This window comes from Parasteatoda tepidariorum, chromosome 9 (genome assembly GCF_043381705.1).
Source record: "Parasteatoda tepidariorum isolate YZ-2023 chromosome 9, CAS_Ptep_4.0, whole genome shotgun sequence".
Classification (NCBI taxonomy): Eukaryota; Metazoa; Arthropoda; class Arachnida; order Araneae; family Theridiidae; genus Parasteatoda; species Parasteatoda tepidariorum.
This window is the reverse complement of record NC_092212.1, coordinates 89564979-89581083: the sequence shown is the minus strand read 5'-3', so window position 1 is coordinate 89581083 and position 16105 is coordinate 89564979. Positions and strand designations below refer to the sequence as shown.

The following is a 16105-nucleotide window of genomic DNA, read 5'->3' as shown; positions in this document are numbered from 1 at the left end:
TGATTTGTTTTTATAACTATTAATTGCAAAGCTTACTTTATTGATTAGCTTTTATTTTCGCTTGGAAGTTAGTATTTAGCTTTTTTTAGCCTTTGTTAATTAATAATTTTAATAGTCATTAAATTTCCTACTAATTTCAACATTATTTAAAATTGTGTGTCAAAGACAATTTAAACACTTCCTTCTTATTTTAAGATTGTCAGAGACAAGACAATCGCCCACAAAGACATGTTCACGCGGTTAAAGCGTGGAAAAATTATAAAAAGTATATATATAATATTATATATCTATACACTTTTCTTTAGTTTAAACTTTACTTGTAATAAAATAAAGCATTATAATTTTTATTGTATCATTTCTAATATTTGGCGGCACACAAAAGTGCCGCGGCAGAGTGGTTGAGAATCACTGGGCTAAAACATTCCCCCAAAATATATCTATAAATCTCATGTATTTTTTAATAAAAATTTATTAAAATATGGCATTCCTACAATTAGTTCAAACTCTCCCCATATCTTGTTCAAATTTTCAATCGTTAATAAAATGCTTTTTATTCATAAACTCAAATTCAAATTCATTTTTTTTAAACTTTTAGTGGATTGCACTTGATATTATTCTTCAAATGTTAATTCGTTCATTAATTAGGGGTGAGTGAAAAATGAAATGGAATTTTCTGATGGGTGAAGTCATTGTTTTAAATTTTACTATAAGCGATTCAGTTTTTCATATATTTTGAAAATAACATCAGTGATAATTTCTAACTTAAAGTTCTATTTGAACAAAAAATTAATTCATTACTCACATTTAAATATTTAATTATTTTGTATTCGCTGTGTCATGTAAACTCAATAAAGAACATTAAGTGGTAGCACGTGTGGTCCACGCCACCCAATTTATACTTTTACAGTTGTCTTATAACACGCGTTTTTTTTTTTTTCATTTCCTACAATTAGTTCACACTTTCCCTATTTATATATTTACTAGGGGGCTAAATCCCCTGTTCACTACCGCTCACCAACCCTAGTGATCGCTTCGCAATAATTGTTTTTTCTTGGCGGAAAACAGTTTTTGTACTAAAGTGAAAATTATTCACTTAACATACATGTACTAAAAGGAATTCTGTCTGCTTACGCTGGCGCCTCTACTTTCCACGCCCAAATATTAATATCAAATAGTATTATAAACATTTAGATCTCTTGGTGAACAGAAGTGATTTTTCGAAGTAATCAGTTTTTAAAATAACACTTATAATCTTATAACGTTCTATTGTTCAAACAAATTTGATGAGTTCACAAGCATAATTTATAATTTTTGCTAATAATAGCAGTACTGGAAAATAACCTTAAATTAGGGATGCAAAAATATTTAAAGGAAAACAGCACCTTTACGACTTTTGTTAATTTTATGCTGATGGCAACCAAAACAACTGGATCCTTTCTAGTGATTTTTAGGCCAATAAATATGCACGGACAACAATAAAAAACTCTGACATCATAATTAGACATACTCAAAATAAAATAAAAATTGTTATATTTATAATTGTTATCTATCATCATTATTAAAAATTTTAACCTTTTCACACACATGCGTTCTCAATTTTAATTGGCTGTTTTGTGCGTTACTTACCACAAGTGTTCTGCGATTGGTTATGTGTTATCATTTCACTCTCTTCTTATATTATATAAAGACATATTTTGTTCAGATTTTCAATCGTTAATTCATCCACCCAAGTTAAAATACATTTAATTCTTAATTCATTGTTAAATTTAATTAGTTAGTTTTATAGAAGAGAAAAAACTTAATAAAAAGTAACCAAATTAATTTTTCACCTTAGGTTGGAATTGATTTTATATTACTTGTTTAAGACGGGAGTAGAAAAACCCATATGAAATATGCATGCACTTAACTGTTATACATCGAGTTCAAGCTAAAATACTTATCAATTACTCAATAAAAAAAAACATTTAACTCTTGTTTACTTTTCACAAAGCGTAAACAACAAAACACAAAGGAAGAGGGATTTTGTGATATGAGATTTTTAAGAAATCTATCTGATCCTGAAAATCGGAGTTTTCCCCCTAAGCGATGAAGGGTGAAGCGGTTCAATATCAACAGGGCAGAGAGAAGGAATGAATCTGTAACACACACCACACAAAAACCAAAAGACTTCAGAAATATTCCACACTTACCTCTTTCGTTTTTAGGCACCCCCACAGAGGCACAAAGTACCCCCCAGGACAGGACCAGGGCACATATTTTCAACCTGGGATTCATCATCTTTTATTTTAGGGTCGCCGAAATAAGGTCTCCAGCGGCCGATCGTCTGCCCGCGTCCTCTTCTGTCGGGCTCGATCCCGCGCTTCCAGCACAGGACGCGGTGCGCATGGCCGTCGAAATGTTCTGTTCGAATGCTCCAAGAGGAAAGATGGCGGATGAGAAAAAGCTACTCTCCACGTGATAACCCAGCTTTATATATATATCCTGGAAATCTTCCCGTTTCTCCCGTTTTCTCCGCCCTCCAGCATGGATTGCATTCTCCAGGTCCCGGATTGATCCATAAATCAGATCGTTTGGAGCGCCCCTCTCTCCCCCCTCATTGAATGCCTTTTTTGTTCGTCATCCTTAAGTGCATTGTTATCCAGAAAACAAGGGAGAATAGATGAAACAGACACCTCATCTTGATTGTTTTCCCGAATTTTTCCGGTTTCTTTGTTTTCGTTCCCGACCCATGGTGTGGCGCGCTCTGCAATTTGTTTTGTATTTATTTTCAATGGAACTCTGTTTTTTGGTTTTACAGATATGATCCAATGGACGATTTATATTCTGGAAATATGTTTTGAAATCGAATTTAAATAGAGCAATTTGAATAAAAAAACGTTAAACATTTGGGGCTAGTAAAACAGACGCGCAATTTGTCGGACGGTTGGAATTGAAGACGCATTTTCTTTTCTTTAGACCGCTCTTAATATACCTTTACGTCCGGATAATAAGTTCGTTATATGAAAAATTCGCTAAATAGAGAATCACCTTTTTAAATACTTAAGCAACACAAAACCAGTTTTAAATTCATAAACACTAGATATAATTAGAATAGTAATGGATACATCTTTATCTTGTAAACTAGTATTTACTATTTATATCATGAATCTTAATCATAAAAGAAATCTGCATAGAAAGCAAGAATAGAGCAAAACATACACTTTCGTGCTGCATGCATTTTAAACAGAAAAAAAGGCTAAATTTATGCATGAAATTATAGACGCATTCATTATAAAAGTAATTTTAAACATGCATTACCACATGCGTTTCTTAAGTTAAATTGCTACGGATAAAATCCGTTAATTTGAACTGAGTTTTGCCTTTGAAATGCAAACAAAAAGGGAATTTATTGCTTTCTCTAAGATAATTTTTAGAGAAAACAGTAATGCATTTCATAAATCGGTGGCTTCGCAAATTAATTCAAGGCCATTTCCCCCATAAAATGCTTTAATAAGTTTGAAATGTTTTAAGAAATATTTTGGAAAAAAAAAAGTGGATCTCAATGAAAAAAAAAAGTTCGTTAAATAGAAAATTCACTTCTCTATTTGGAAGTTATTTTTCAAAAAAAAAATTTTCAAAAATGTTCTTGGTTCCTCGAAAAAATTCGTAAAATGGAAGTTCGTTAAATAGAAGTCCGTTATATTGCGCTGTATCAGTTAACTTGGAGGGAATTTAAAAACCTCAACTAAAGTTTCACAAAATAACAAATATTATATTAAATAATAAATACACAATTTATAATTTTAGGTGAATAATATTATGAATAATTTGATATTTATAATTTATTTACATATTTTTTTGAGTTCAAACTTGGAACTAGAAGAATATATTTTACATTTGAGAGTTTCAAAATTTTCAACTAAATAAGTATGGTATTCTCTAGTTCCATTAATTGTTGAAGCTTTCTTAAATCTTGTTTCCAATTTTTTTTTTCATTCTCATGTTCAGTTTTTGTGCAGAAGTCAAACTGAATATTATCGAAAAATTTACATGCCCAATCGAACAATTCTTTAGGTGTTGTTATATTTTGTGTTTGCAAACTACTCTTTCTTGCTTCCCTCTTCACCGTCCCACCAATACCATCGCATGCCCCTTTGCCATGAGAAGCTTAACATTTTTGTAGACACTTCGATGCTTTAATTTGTTCAGCGGGTTGCAGCAATAGTTCACCATTTCTTGATTTTATCTGTAAGTTTATAATTAAATTTCGTGGTAAATATTCAAATCAAATTCTTAGAAATGTAATTCTATGTTTTAAAAAAACAATAATTATTATTAAAGTTGATATTACTAAGTTAAATAACAATTGAAACTTACCTTATTTGATAATTATTATCACGTAGATCAGCACTCCGAACTACCTTAACAAACGCTCGTTACAATTCAAGTATAAACATGAAAAAACGCGCAGCGTGTGAGGTAATCAGCGCATAAATTATAAATAACTAATTATTCATAATATTATTCGTCTAAAATTGTAAATTATCTATTTATTATTTAATATAATGTTTGTTATTTTGTGAAACTTTAGTTGAGGTTTTAAAATTCCCTCCAAGTCAACTGATACAGCGCAATTGAGCGGAGTGGAGTAGCAGAGCCCACCGCGGTGCAGCGTTTCGCGAAAAAAGCTATAACTTTTTATGGAATTGCGATCCATTTTTTTTTTTGAAAGCCATTTTGTTCAGAATAAAATTTACTTTGAAATGGGTTTTGCTTGAACTTTGTACGACATTAACAACATTTTTGTTTTTCATTTTACAACTTAATTTTGCAATAAAAATTAAATTTTTTAAACATTTGTTTTATTATAATTATTTTATCAAAAACTTCAATTATATCCGCGTAAAATGAGATACATTTTTTTAAAATCCATTCATTCTATCCTTAGATATTTATTTTTTAATTAAAAAGAGCTTTAAGATTTAATTGTTAATATCTTGTAAAACAAATTAAATGAAAAAAAAATCGTTTTGGGCTATTGTTTTGTATAATATATACTTCTTAAAAATTATGATATCGAATTTTGGGTGTTACCGCTATTAAAATTTTGACTCGTATACAATTTTTACATCATCTTCAAAAATCTAATTTCACATGGCAAATTGCAAAATTTGAGCGAAATCGATCGAAAAGTTTAGAAATTTGAAATCTAAGAAGTTCGTATGAACATAGTTTGATATCTCGGGAGACATTCTGATTTCGACCAAATTTTGTATTTTGCCTTGTTAAATTTGATTCTTTAAAATTATAAAGAGAAAAAAAAATTTGAATTTTTTGTATCAATTGTATTTTTTTTCCGACTATTTTTAAATAAAATAAAAAATTTACTAAAAGTTATTTTTTGCATGGAACGTTGGATATAACATCATCCCTGGAAACATCATAGCATCACTTCTATGTTAGCAAAACATGCCATCTAAACCATAGTGCATTGCAAACAATGCAGAACTCGATGTTGTCGATCAGTTTAGCGTGTTTCACACATAAACTGGTTCAACCTATTATTATGATCTTTGCAAACACCACTGTAAACTCATTTTTGCGTTTCGGGTCTCCTAACCAAAGAATATACTCAGGGGAAGAAGTGTATAGTTTGTCCAGAGTAAGAACTCCCCCAAGTCATTCGTCTGAACTCATGGCGGTGATTATGGTAGCGAGGAATTTGTAGTATGCTATCTGTAGTATGTGGTCAAATCATGACAAATTTAAAGTATATTTTAAGAAGATCATGGTAAAGAGAAAGTATATTCGCACATAAAATCTGTGCACATAAAATCTGTGCTATCGTTATAAATTTATAAACAGAAAAGAGAAATGTTTTATTGAAATGATAGCATTATTTATGTCAGTTTATGTCAACAATTTATGTCAGTATGATAAGCCGATTCATTTGAGCATTGAAAAATTTATGATTGATGGGGCTTTTTTTAATTTCAAATATAAATTTTGAAACTTATGTTTGAAAAATTTTAAATTTTTAAATAACGGAGAAAATATTACAATACTGTAAAAACAGTTAAAATTTATAAGCTCAGGTTGTATGCGCAACGTTTTGAAATACTTGTCAGAAATAGCCATTTACGCAAAAGGAGGGATATTATTAACATATAAAGGTTTTATGGAGGGAGATTTCATGGATTGTCGAGTTTTATAATATTGAATAATATCCTATCATCTTTTTCGATGTGCATGTCAGATTTATTTAGGATAGTGTCTGCTGAACTTGAACATTTCAGACTCTAAAAGTGTAAAATATTTTATTAGCTAAATTCGAAATGAACGACTGAAGTATAGTCTACTGTCATTTTTTCGATGTGCAACTTAAATATTTATTTAGGATTGCTGCTATTCAGCACTTCTTTTTAATATTATTGATAAGTTAAATTTGAAATGAATAAATAAAATAAATATTTATTTCGAAATTTAAAGAGCTAAATTTTGAAGATAGTATTTTAAAGTTGTATTAATGTTTAAATCCAAGAAAAATTTTTTTAAATTTAAAACCTTGGTTTCATGTTAAAGTGACATTTTAGTAGAGGAAAAAGTCTAAATTCCTTTTTACTTTTGATCTACGTCGAATTTCAATAATTTTTTTACACGAATTACAAATTTCAATTATTCTATCTTGTTAAGGTCTCTTCAACATTTTATTATAAAAGGGACGATTTAAAGAAATATAGTACTTAATTGAATACTGGTTGAATAGGGTGAGTTTCATTTTCCTTTCTCAAACATAATTAAAAACCTTTAATAATACCTCAATACTTTTGTAATAAGATATTTTCTCTGATATTAAAAAAAAGCATACTTTGTAAATCGCGAAAAAGCACTGAAAAATACCTGGAAAAATTGCACCTCCTTAACAATTGCATAAACATATCAGATTTGATTCATGCATTGTACCCGAATTTAAAAAGAATCTAATTACTCAATCGTAAAAAATGAGTCATTGTACAATGTTTTATTTAAAGGAACTTTTAATGCTTTATACATATTTAATTTTAAATAAAATTACATGATATACTATACTAGTATTGTTATACAAAAGGAATTCATTAACAATCGTCTCTCAGGGCCTTGATTGTTTTGATAAGTTAAAAATATTAAAACAATTCAATCAATTAGATATCAATAGAATTTTCTTTAAAATAAAATGTAGTTATAAAAAGTAAACTTTATATTTTATTGAATCACAGTGCAATAAATATAATTATTGAAGCTTTAAACAATTTTAGAACTTCTTAATATAAAGTTGGGAAAGGATAATTTTTTTTTATCTGAATCTTGAAAAAATCTTAGAAAAATATGTTTTAATTTCGAGAAAAGTTTTAGAAAAAATTTACTCAATTGTAAAAATTTCTATAACACAAACGAATAAAAAACAAAGAGTTAAAGATAAAAGATTGCAATTATTTTGACGCAAAAAGGTATTTCTCACTTCCTTTGTTCAACAAATAACTTTTTGACGATTTTTTTTTAGTAAGTGACAATTTGATATTAAAACGTTCCGAACAGAAACGAATCTTTTAGAACAATGTGAAAAAAAAGGAAGGAAAAGCAGTTCGGGACTTAAATGGTTATGTAATTGTTCGAGTGAAAAATATAATTTGTTTGGAAAAGTTGGGGGAGAAAATGATTTTCAAAAGGGCCATATATATACATATCGCCCATGTTTCTAACATTGACCATGAGAAGTACTAAATCAGATGCAATTCCTAGATTAGCAAGCGAGCTTTACTAATTTATTTTCTTCACGGTTATTTAGGGGTTTTCAACTGATCCCGTTCCCTCAGTGATTAGTCCAAGAAGCGGTAGCAGTTATAAATTCTAAAGAAACGCAAGTCCAATTTTATTTCCATCATAATCATAGGGAGCTTTAATTAATATTATTTTATATAGAAGTTCTAATTGCTGCCTGAAACTCTCTATACTTTTATTAGTTTATATTCAAAATATTTTCGATAGCGCTGTCTAACTATTTCTTTTAATTGAGTTGTTTTGAAAAACTTCATTACCAAATTTAGAGATCTAAAGAATATTACATCAAGTTAAAATCATTAGCAAACGGTATTTAAATTTGGTTTAAACTTGTGTATAGAGTATTGAAGTCTTTTTTTAAAAGCAGTTTTATTAAGGAAATTTCCTAAATTAATCAGTTTCATAAACTATTAATTTTATATGTATTCGACTTTTGAAAGTAATAAAGTATTCCTTAGTTATTTTTTTAATAACAAGAAGTAAATGTCATTGACTAATAAAAACAAATGCGGCATGTAAACGATTCTTTATTGAACTTTTCGAAGGACTTCGCTTATTTAAATTCACGATAGACATTAGTTATTAACTCCTATTAAAGGTTTTAAGAAATTCATACGATTTCATGTACAAAATTTACTGCGATTATAACCGAAGATAAATCTCATTAAATATTAAGCAGATTTACAGACTTTCAAAAAACCCACAATTTTTTAATTTTTCTTCGAGATTAAGCGCATTTCAGCAGGTTAAACAAATTCAATAAACCCGTTCTTAAAACTCTAAGATTAATAGAATATGTAATGAAGTAAATGATATTTTCTTAATAACTATTTAATATTATGCATTCAACATAATAATTCAAAAAAAGTATTTGCATTTTATCTAAAAAATTAACATACGAGAGCTGGTGACACACGCACTTTGTATTAGAATCAAGAAATACGAGTATTACATATAATATTCAAAATAAAACAGTAAAATCTACCGGAAAATTTTAAATTCAATGTTTTTATAAGTTAAAAGAAATCAGATACTATAAAACGAAATCGCAAGAAATAATTTCCATTTAATATTTTTAATACTATTTTCATATTCTTTAAAAATGTAAAATATTGTCGATAAATTTAATAAGATTTAACGTTCAAACAATACTATAAATCTATAAAGGTAGAAATCATTAAAAGTTTTGTTTTAAAACTCTACCGCTAAGGCTGTTTGATTTAATTTAGCATAGATTTAACTATTCCTTAATTCCAAACATTATGCTTAATTTGAAGTTGAACTGCAATAAAAAAGCATGTTGCATTTTTAGAAAAATGGCCTTTGGAAGTATGACCCACAATTCTAAATTTAGTTTCGTAAAATTTCAAAAATGAATTTTCTAGTCTTAACGAGTCAAATTTTCAAAAACCAGAAAAGTTAAATCGAAAGTGAAAAATCTAACATATGTTGCTTGTATTTATAACTGTTAAAATTTTCAAGTAGTTATAGTTTAAAATTCCAAATTTTTTCCAATAGTTTAAAAAGTAATAAAAGTCAAAAATAGTGAAAAAATTTTTTTTCAATAGTTAAAGATTCAATAGTTTAAAATTTTTTAAGTTTATTAGCATTTTACAAAAGGAAAGTTTCCAACATCTGCTGCTTGCATTTATAACGTTTAAAATAAATATTTATCAAAAAATAGATTTTGCTGTCAAAAAAAAAATTGTTGAATCATCACATTTGAATTAAATAAAATTGCAACGTAAAAAACACAGTACATTTAAAGTGATTAACTTTTCTACAATATAATGGACGGAAACCGATATGCTGACAGTCTAAGAACGTTTTGTACTCTGATGTTCGACTCTTATAAGCTATCAAATTTGTTAATAAAAAGACCCAAAAATAAACTAAACACAAGTTTTATTTCTGTTCAAGACAAAGAACACACTTTTACAAATAGAATTTCTTAAGACTCAAACAATAGTTCATTCATTACAAAATTATTCAATGCAAAATACTAAAAACATTCGCCACTAAATTTGTTTAAGGAAAAATTTTAAACATATTACTATTTTGTTACTCTTCAGCTGGAGATTATGTTAACAAAGGGGGTAGTGTTAATCTAGTGATCATATCTAAAATTATTGTAATAAAAATTTACAAATTTTTTAAATATAAACATTTGAATGCAATATATTTAAGTAACGCAACTTAATATTTTTATGAAAGTTTTTTTCGGTTATTAAAAAAATTTTAGATTTTAGCAATAAAGTTTAAAATTTTATTTCACAGATCTGAATTTTTACATAATCTCATTTTATGAAAACCAAAATAGAATGAATCATTTTGGAGAATAGGTTTCTTCAATGGATCCAAATTGTCATTTTAAAAATGGGTCAACTTCAATTTTAAGCTTAAGCTACAACAAAAATTTAAAAGTTTTGTATCAATTTTAAACAGAAATAAGTATTTATTTATAAAAATATGAAATCAACAGGGTACATTGTTCGTATAATTTTTAAACGAGTTTTCCTATTACCATTAAAAGGTGTTTTAAAATGTAGAAAACTATTACCGAACAAATAAAACTGCATTGCCTTACAAAACAGACATATTTATAATTAAAATATATCAGTAAATTGAGAAATCCAGGGAACAAAACTTGTTAAGCTTTAAGACGAAGAACTGATTAATTTATTTAGAAAATTTTTATTTCGACAAATCATTTCATGTATCTTAGAGAATTTTAAAAATATTTATACTTCTTCAGCGATCTTTGATTTACTACTAAATAAACTAGAAGTATAATCCAGTATTCATTTAAAAAATAAATTTATACTAAGAGCATTTTTAGTGGCGAAATGAGTACAGAAAAGGGTCTTAAACTGTAACATTCACAGCTCGTTACAATCCACATACATCAATATAGCAACGTTGACACAAAACATTAAAGTTTAAATTTCATACTCCATCGTAATATAAAGAAATAAGATACATTCGTTATTAAATACATACTGTTTCAGTATTCTTTTAACATATTGAAATTTCAGAACAGTTTCATTCATGTTAATCTGGCTGATACAAGATATTTAAGAACAAACATTTTAGATTTAGGAAAACGCAATTTCGTTAATTTCAACACTAAAATTAAGTTTAAAATGAAAAAGAAATTTTAAAACTGGTCAATTGTACGTTACAGTATTTTATTTCATTTTTTTTTGACGGCAAACGTTCCATGCATTAAAAACATTTCATCTAAATTTAGGCGTAGAAAGATTGGTTTAAAATTTATTAAATTTAAAAATTGCCCTTCGTTTATTTAAAATACTTTACCTCTTAGAATTGAAACTTCAGAAAAGTATTCAATGCAAATACTGTCAAATTACTCTAACTTTGGATTAGTTTTACCTTAAGACAAGCTAGAAGTTTGCTTTTATTATTAACTATTTTAGCACGTAACATTAATAACAGTCTGATTCAAAACTTATCTGCACAGTCATAATTGTTTAAAAAATGGCAATTATAAAAGTTCAATTAAGTAGTTTATATATTTTGAGCTTTAGCAAATTAGACCTTCATTTTAAGATCGTAAAAAATTTTCTTTAAATTTATTGCAAGCCTAAGGTTTTACAATTAAAAATTAAATCTAGAATTATACTACATTTTCAACTCTAATTTTAAGAGCATTCGTCAAATGCAACCCTCATCCACATAAGGCTTAGATCACTTTTTGTTAAGATCTTTAAACGATTGCATACTGTCGTAATCTAAAGTTCTACGAGTGGTCTAGTTCTATTAAGCAATTTTAAAGTGCTGGGGATTTTCAGGGCACGAACTTGCAATGTAAAATTGCAGTCCTGGACCTTACTACCCAGCCCTTTAAAATTTTATAAACGCACTAGTCCAAAAGTTACTTTTAACAGCTTCTAGGCTATTTGGCAGTAAGTGCTAGAGTTCCTCGGAGACTTCAGGTCACGAACATGCGATCTAGCATCGCAGTCCAGGACCCCCAGAACTCCAAAAGCCACCCCGGCCCTTACTGCAGGGACACTGTTTTACTGCTGCAGCGTACACAAGGAAATCAAAAAGTTCCGAAACTGCTGAACGAGTGTAGAGCTCGAAGAGGGAGCAGAACGGCCGTCTACCGGTACCAATTCGAACTCCAAGCTTGTCGAGCTGTCTTGGAATTTTTCGTTTCACACAAGTTTACCTGGGTTGTAAAACTATGTCCCTATATCGAGTTTCCGATAGATCGCAGATTTATGGAGGGTAAACATTTAAATTACTCTAACAGAGCTAAAGTTCTCAAAGAAAGTATAATTACTAAACATTTATCTTAGTACATCGGGCTGATCGTTTTCCTGCTTCGAAGCACAGGGTAAAGTTTATCTATATATATAAAAAAAAAAGACTCAATTGCTTAAAGATAAAAATTTAAAAAATCTTTAAACTGTCTCTGCCAAAGTTCATGTTTAAAAGTTATTTTAAAGTAAAAGAATAAACCTTTATTTTTCCTGCAACGCTACTTAAAACTTACTCTTAATTTTCAATTATCTTATTATGTACTTTAGAGTCGTACCGTTTAAAGAATAGCAACTGTCTGAGAATTACAGCTATAAAACACTTCAGGTATACAGATTTCCACTTAATATGCTTTAATATGTTTAAGAATTTAATTTGCTGAACTAATAATTTCTGAAGACTTATATGTTCACGATATTTTACTTTAGGAAATTTTAACCAGAGCAGGCAAACCTTCTTATAAAATTAAAAAGCTTGAACTGGAAATTGTACAAGCTTTTAATGATTATGATCGAATTCTACTTATGTTTTGAATTAAAAATATTTCGCATATCCACTTGGTTTTTATTTTTGTTACAAATAGTTTTGTGTGGCACAAAAGCTCTTTTGAGATGTGCGGGACTCCAAACGCAAGGCGATACGTTAAGTCAGCAACTTTTACAATAGTTTAGTTTTAAATTTTAATTTCAGACAAATATAAAACATTGAAATGCAAGACAAGACATTGAAACATCTATTTATATTTATTTTCTATTTAAATAAAATTTTCAAACATAACAAGTTTCTTCCACACATAAAATTTGATAACTTTAATGTCAAAAACAAAACTAGAAGAAAATCATGTAGGACTAGAATTATATGCCAAATTTGTTTTCTCGGTGAAATGGATTTAAACTTACGGTTTAATGAAGTTTGTTATAAGTAATCTCAAATGTAATAAGCGCAGTTTTTAAGTTATTTCAAGTTTGAGAATTTCGACTAAAAGATCTTTTTTACAGCCGTTCGAAAATTAGTTTTTACTTTGAAGTGACCTTTGAAACAAAATTTTTATAAAACTTTAATATAAATCACTTTTAATTACTAAACATAAAATTTCCAGTTGAATTACCAATTTTTAAGGCAGTTACTATTCAGTCCAATCCCAATTATAATTTTACTCAAAAGTTCACTGTTGTGCTCTTATACTTATTCTACTACTGAAGCAACGAATTAGTGTTATATGGTTAATGTTAAGATATGTTACGTGATTATTGAACAGTTAGTCATTATTTTGCTACTTCAGCAGCGAATAAGGATCATTAAAAGTCATAAATTTGTCATAGACAAAATGCAATTTATCTTTTATTTACCATGAGTAATTTGACTGGACTGAGTAGCTTATTACCTCTACAAAATTAGCTACTTGCTAAAATAATTTTTTTATTTTAGTTTAAAATAACAGAGACAAGAACGCATTTTGTTGGAAATTTATCTTATTAATTTTCACTTTAAACTGCAATTACACCACAATACTATAAAATCCTTGGATTTAAGCTAAATCAAAGACTAATTGCCTAGAAGTACTTATTTTAGAATTTTTTTATATTAACTCTTCCTAAAGTATGTAGACTATTAAAAATGCTTAATTTTATAATTAAATTTAAAAGTAAAAATTGTATTTAGGTTTTTACATTACTAGGCGGGGAATTAGCTTAAGAGGAAAAAATTATAATTAACTCCATTTCTTTTTAATGACAAAAAATATAGTTCAATTTTAAAGTAAACAAATTTTATTTTTATCAATGCCCTTTTGTAGTTCTATAAATTTTGTATTTAACGATGTGGTTTTAAGTTCAGTTTCTGAATTAAGTAGAACTTTAAAGGTATTCTTAGTCTGTTTTGTGCATCGAGAAAAATACCAAAATCTTACAACCAAAAATACTTAGAAAATTGCTCGAAACTTTATATTTAATTATTCATAGATTCTTTTTTTGGAATAGCACACTTTTTATCTTACATTGGAATAGCTTTTAAAAACACGCTAATAAAAAGTTGCATTCGATGCATTTAGTTTGAAAGCACTGAATTTTAAAAAAATACTTTTTCGCAATAAAAATGCTAGTTGCTTCTAATTATTGAGTCAATCTAAATTCAGATAAGTTGGGCAAAATTAACGCTTAGGTAAGACTTTCCAAAGACTAAATGATCGCCCGATGTTTCCAATCATACTAGCCTAAATGATAACTTGAAATAGACAGTAAAATATCTAAGTTAAAATCTTACAATTTTCCTGATAACTACATAAAACGTCCCACAACATCTTAATTAGAATTGAAATTTTGGCTAAGGAAAGAATTTTTCGCTAGTTTCGATATTCGGTGGTGAGGAAATCAACGTATCTGGAGATTTTATCTACATGACCGATATTTTTGTTAAAATAATTTTTGCATCGAACAGTATTTGCTTTAACCAATATTTATTTGAATGTTGTACATAATAAAGAGTTGGCCATGAAGGTTTAAAGAATGAATAGAAAATTAAAATTCATAAAAATCTGCTCTTTGGCATTCATAATATAGGAATATTACAGCCAAAATTTAAAGTAAATGTTTTTAATTACATCCTAATGTTTTAAAAAAAATTCTCTAGACTATCCATTTAAAAAAAAGGAAAGTAACAAAGATCTTAAATATCTGTATCAGTCTAGTACAATGTGTGGGCAATTAATGTGAAGTGAACAAACTAAAACAATTTCACAAAATATAAAGAGTTCATGACCTGTATAGAGTCCTTATTCAACTCGTTTCATCTGCTATTCATTTTCATGTAGTAAACCATTTTGTGCAGATTCTAGTAGAAGATTTTTCTCTTTGCATCAGAGGCTCAATTTCACGAAGTAAAGCATAGGTGAAGATTCCAATAGAAGTGGCTAATTCTAAAAAGTAAACAAATTGTCAATTTCATAATTTGAGATAAACACAAATAGAAATTTCTTTTAAAAATTACTTAAATGTTACATGAACTACTGTTTAAACCTGACGTGTACTCTTTTGCGAAATGATTCTTAAAAATAAAACTTAAAGCTTCTTAAACAACCTGTCAGTAAAATTGATGAGACTTAAATTTATGTCATTGTAAGAGAGAAAAAATTAAACACACGAAATGCAATTAAAGTACAATAATTACTATTTACTCAGAACTCTCCAAGGTACTACTTAGAAAAACCAATATTTACAATTAATAAAAGTTTAACAGTTTAAGTTTGAGACATAACTAGATTAATATATAGTATTTGAATCTGGGGTATCAAGGTTTTATATATACAATGGTACTTATATATACTTCTGTCTTCAGCCAGATTTTATTTAACTTTCTTTAAAAAAAAAATTAAAGTTTTCTCTTTGTTATTTACTGAAATCTAACTTCAACTTTCAAATTTAGATTAGTGTCTCAAATTTAATAAGAACTGTTAAAAGTAATTTTATTTTAAGATTTGTCTTAACACTGCCGCTGTTTAATTTATCAAAGTAATTAAAAAACTACGTAGTTTTATTACATAATTTCAAGTATATATATTTTAGAATTTTAATATACAAAAATCTTTTATTAAAGTTTTTTCAAATATAAAATTAGATAAAAAGCTTGCCCGAAATTGCAAGAATGATAAAAGCAAAACTTTGAAATTCCTTCGTTCAATGATTTATTTTATGAAAAAAACACTGTAAATATTCAATTCGCTTAAAATTTCATAGCCAGAATTAGAATTTCAGCCTCAAGAACTTTACTAAACAAATATTTCACAGAATATAATACAGCTAACATACACACCTTGATGCGGTGTCCTTGATGACAGAATTAATTTCTGGTTGAGTCTGTTAATCAAGAAACTGTTGATAGTCCCTTTCATGCTGTGAAATTCTCTGTTCAGCTATAGTCTGGTTTCGAAGGATAGGTTAAAAAGCTCTTCTGAAAAAAATTAGAAAAGACTCAATAGCTTAAGATTGAAATTTAAAAATCTTTGAACTGTCGCTGCCAAAATTCG

The 16105-nt window shown here is 28.0% G+C and overlaps 2 protein-coding genes and 2 long non-coding RNA genes across 4 annotated transcripts in view; 2 read left to right on the top strand and 2 right to left on the bottom strand.

Moving 5' to 3' along the window:
* Positions 1 to 2448, bottom strand: part of LOC107447300 (disintegrin and metalloproteinase domain-containing protein 11) — a 195358-nt gene extending 192910 nt beyond the window's left edge. Inside the window, exon 1 of the mRNA XM_071185601.1 lies at positions 2190 to 2448. Coding sequence (XP_071041702.1) covers positions 2190 to 2277 — 88 coding nt within the window. The 5' untranslated portion in view covers positions 2278 to 2448. The remainder of the gene's footprint in view (positions 1 to 2189) is intronic.
* Positions 1 to 16105, top strand: part of LOC122272569 (uncharacterized) — a 568266-nt gene that overhangs the window by 521780 nt on the left and 30381 nt on the right. The gene's annotated exons all lie outside the window — the stretch shown is intronic.
* The window catches only part of LOC122271535 (uncharacterized), a 162185-nt gene that overhangs the window by 136313 nt on the left and 9767 nt on the right, over positions 1 to 16105 (top strand). The window lies entirely within an intron of this gene.
* On the bottom strand, positions 9686 to 16099 carry LOC107452190 (uncharacterized). The gene is made up of 2 exons (XR_011637649.1): positions 15892 to 16099; positions 9686 to 14998 (listed from the first exon to the last, which is right to left on the bottom strand). It is a non-coding gene; the product is annotated as an uncharacterized lncRNA (long non-coding RNA).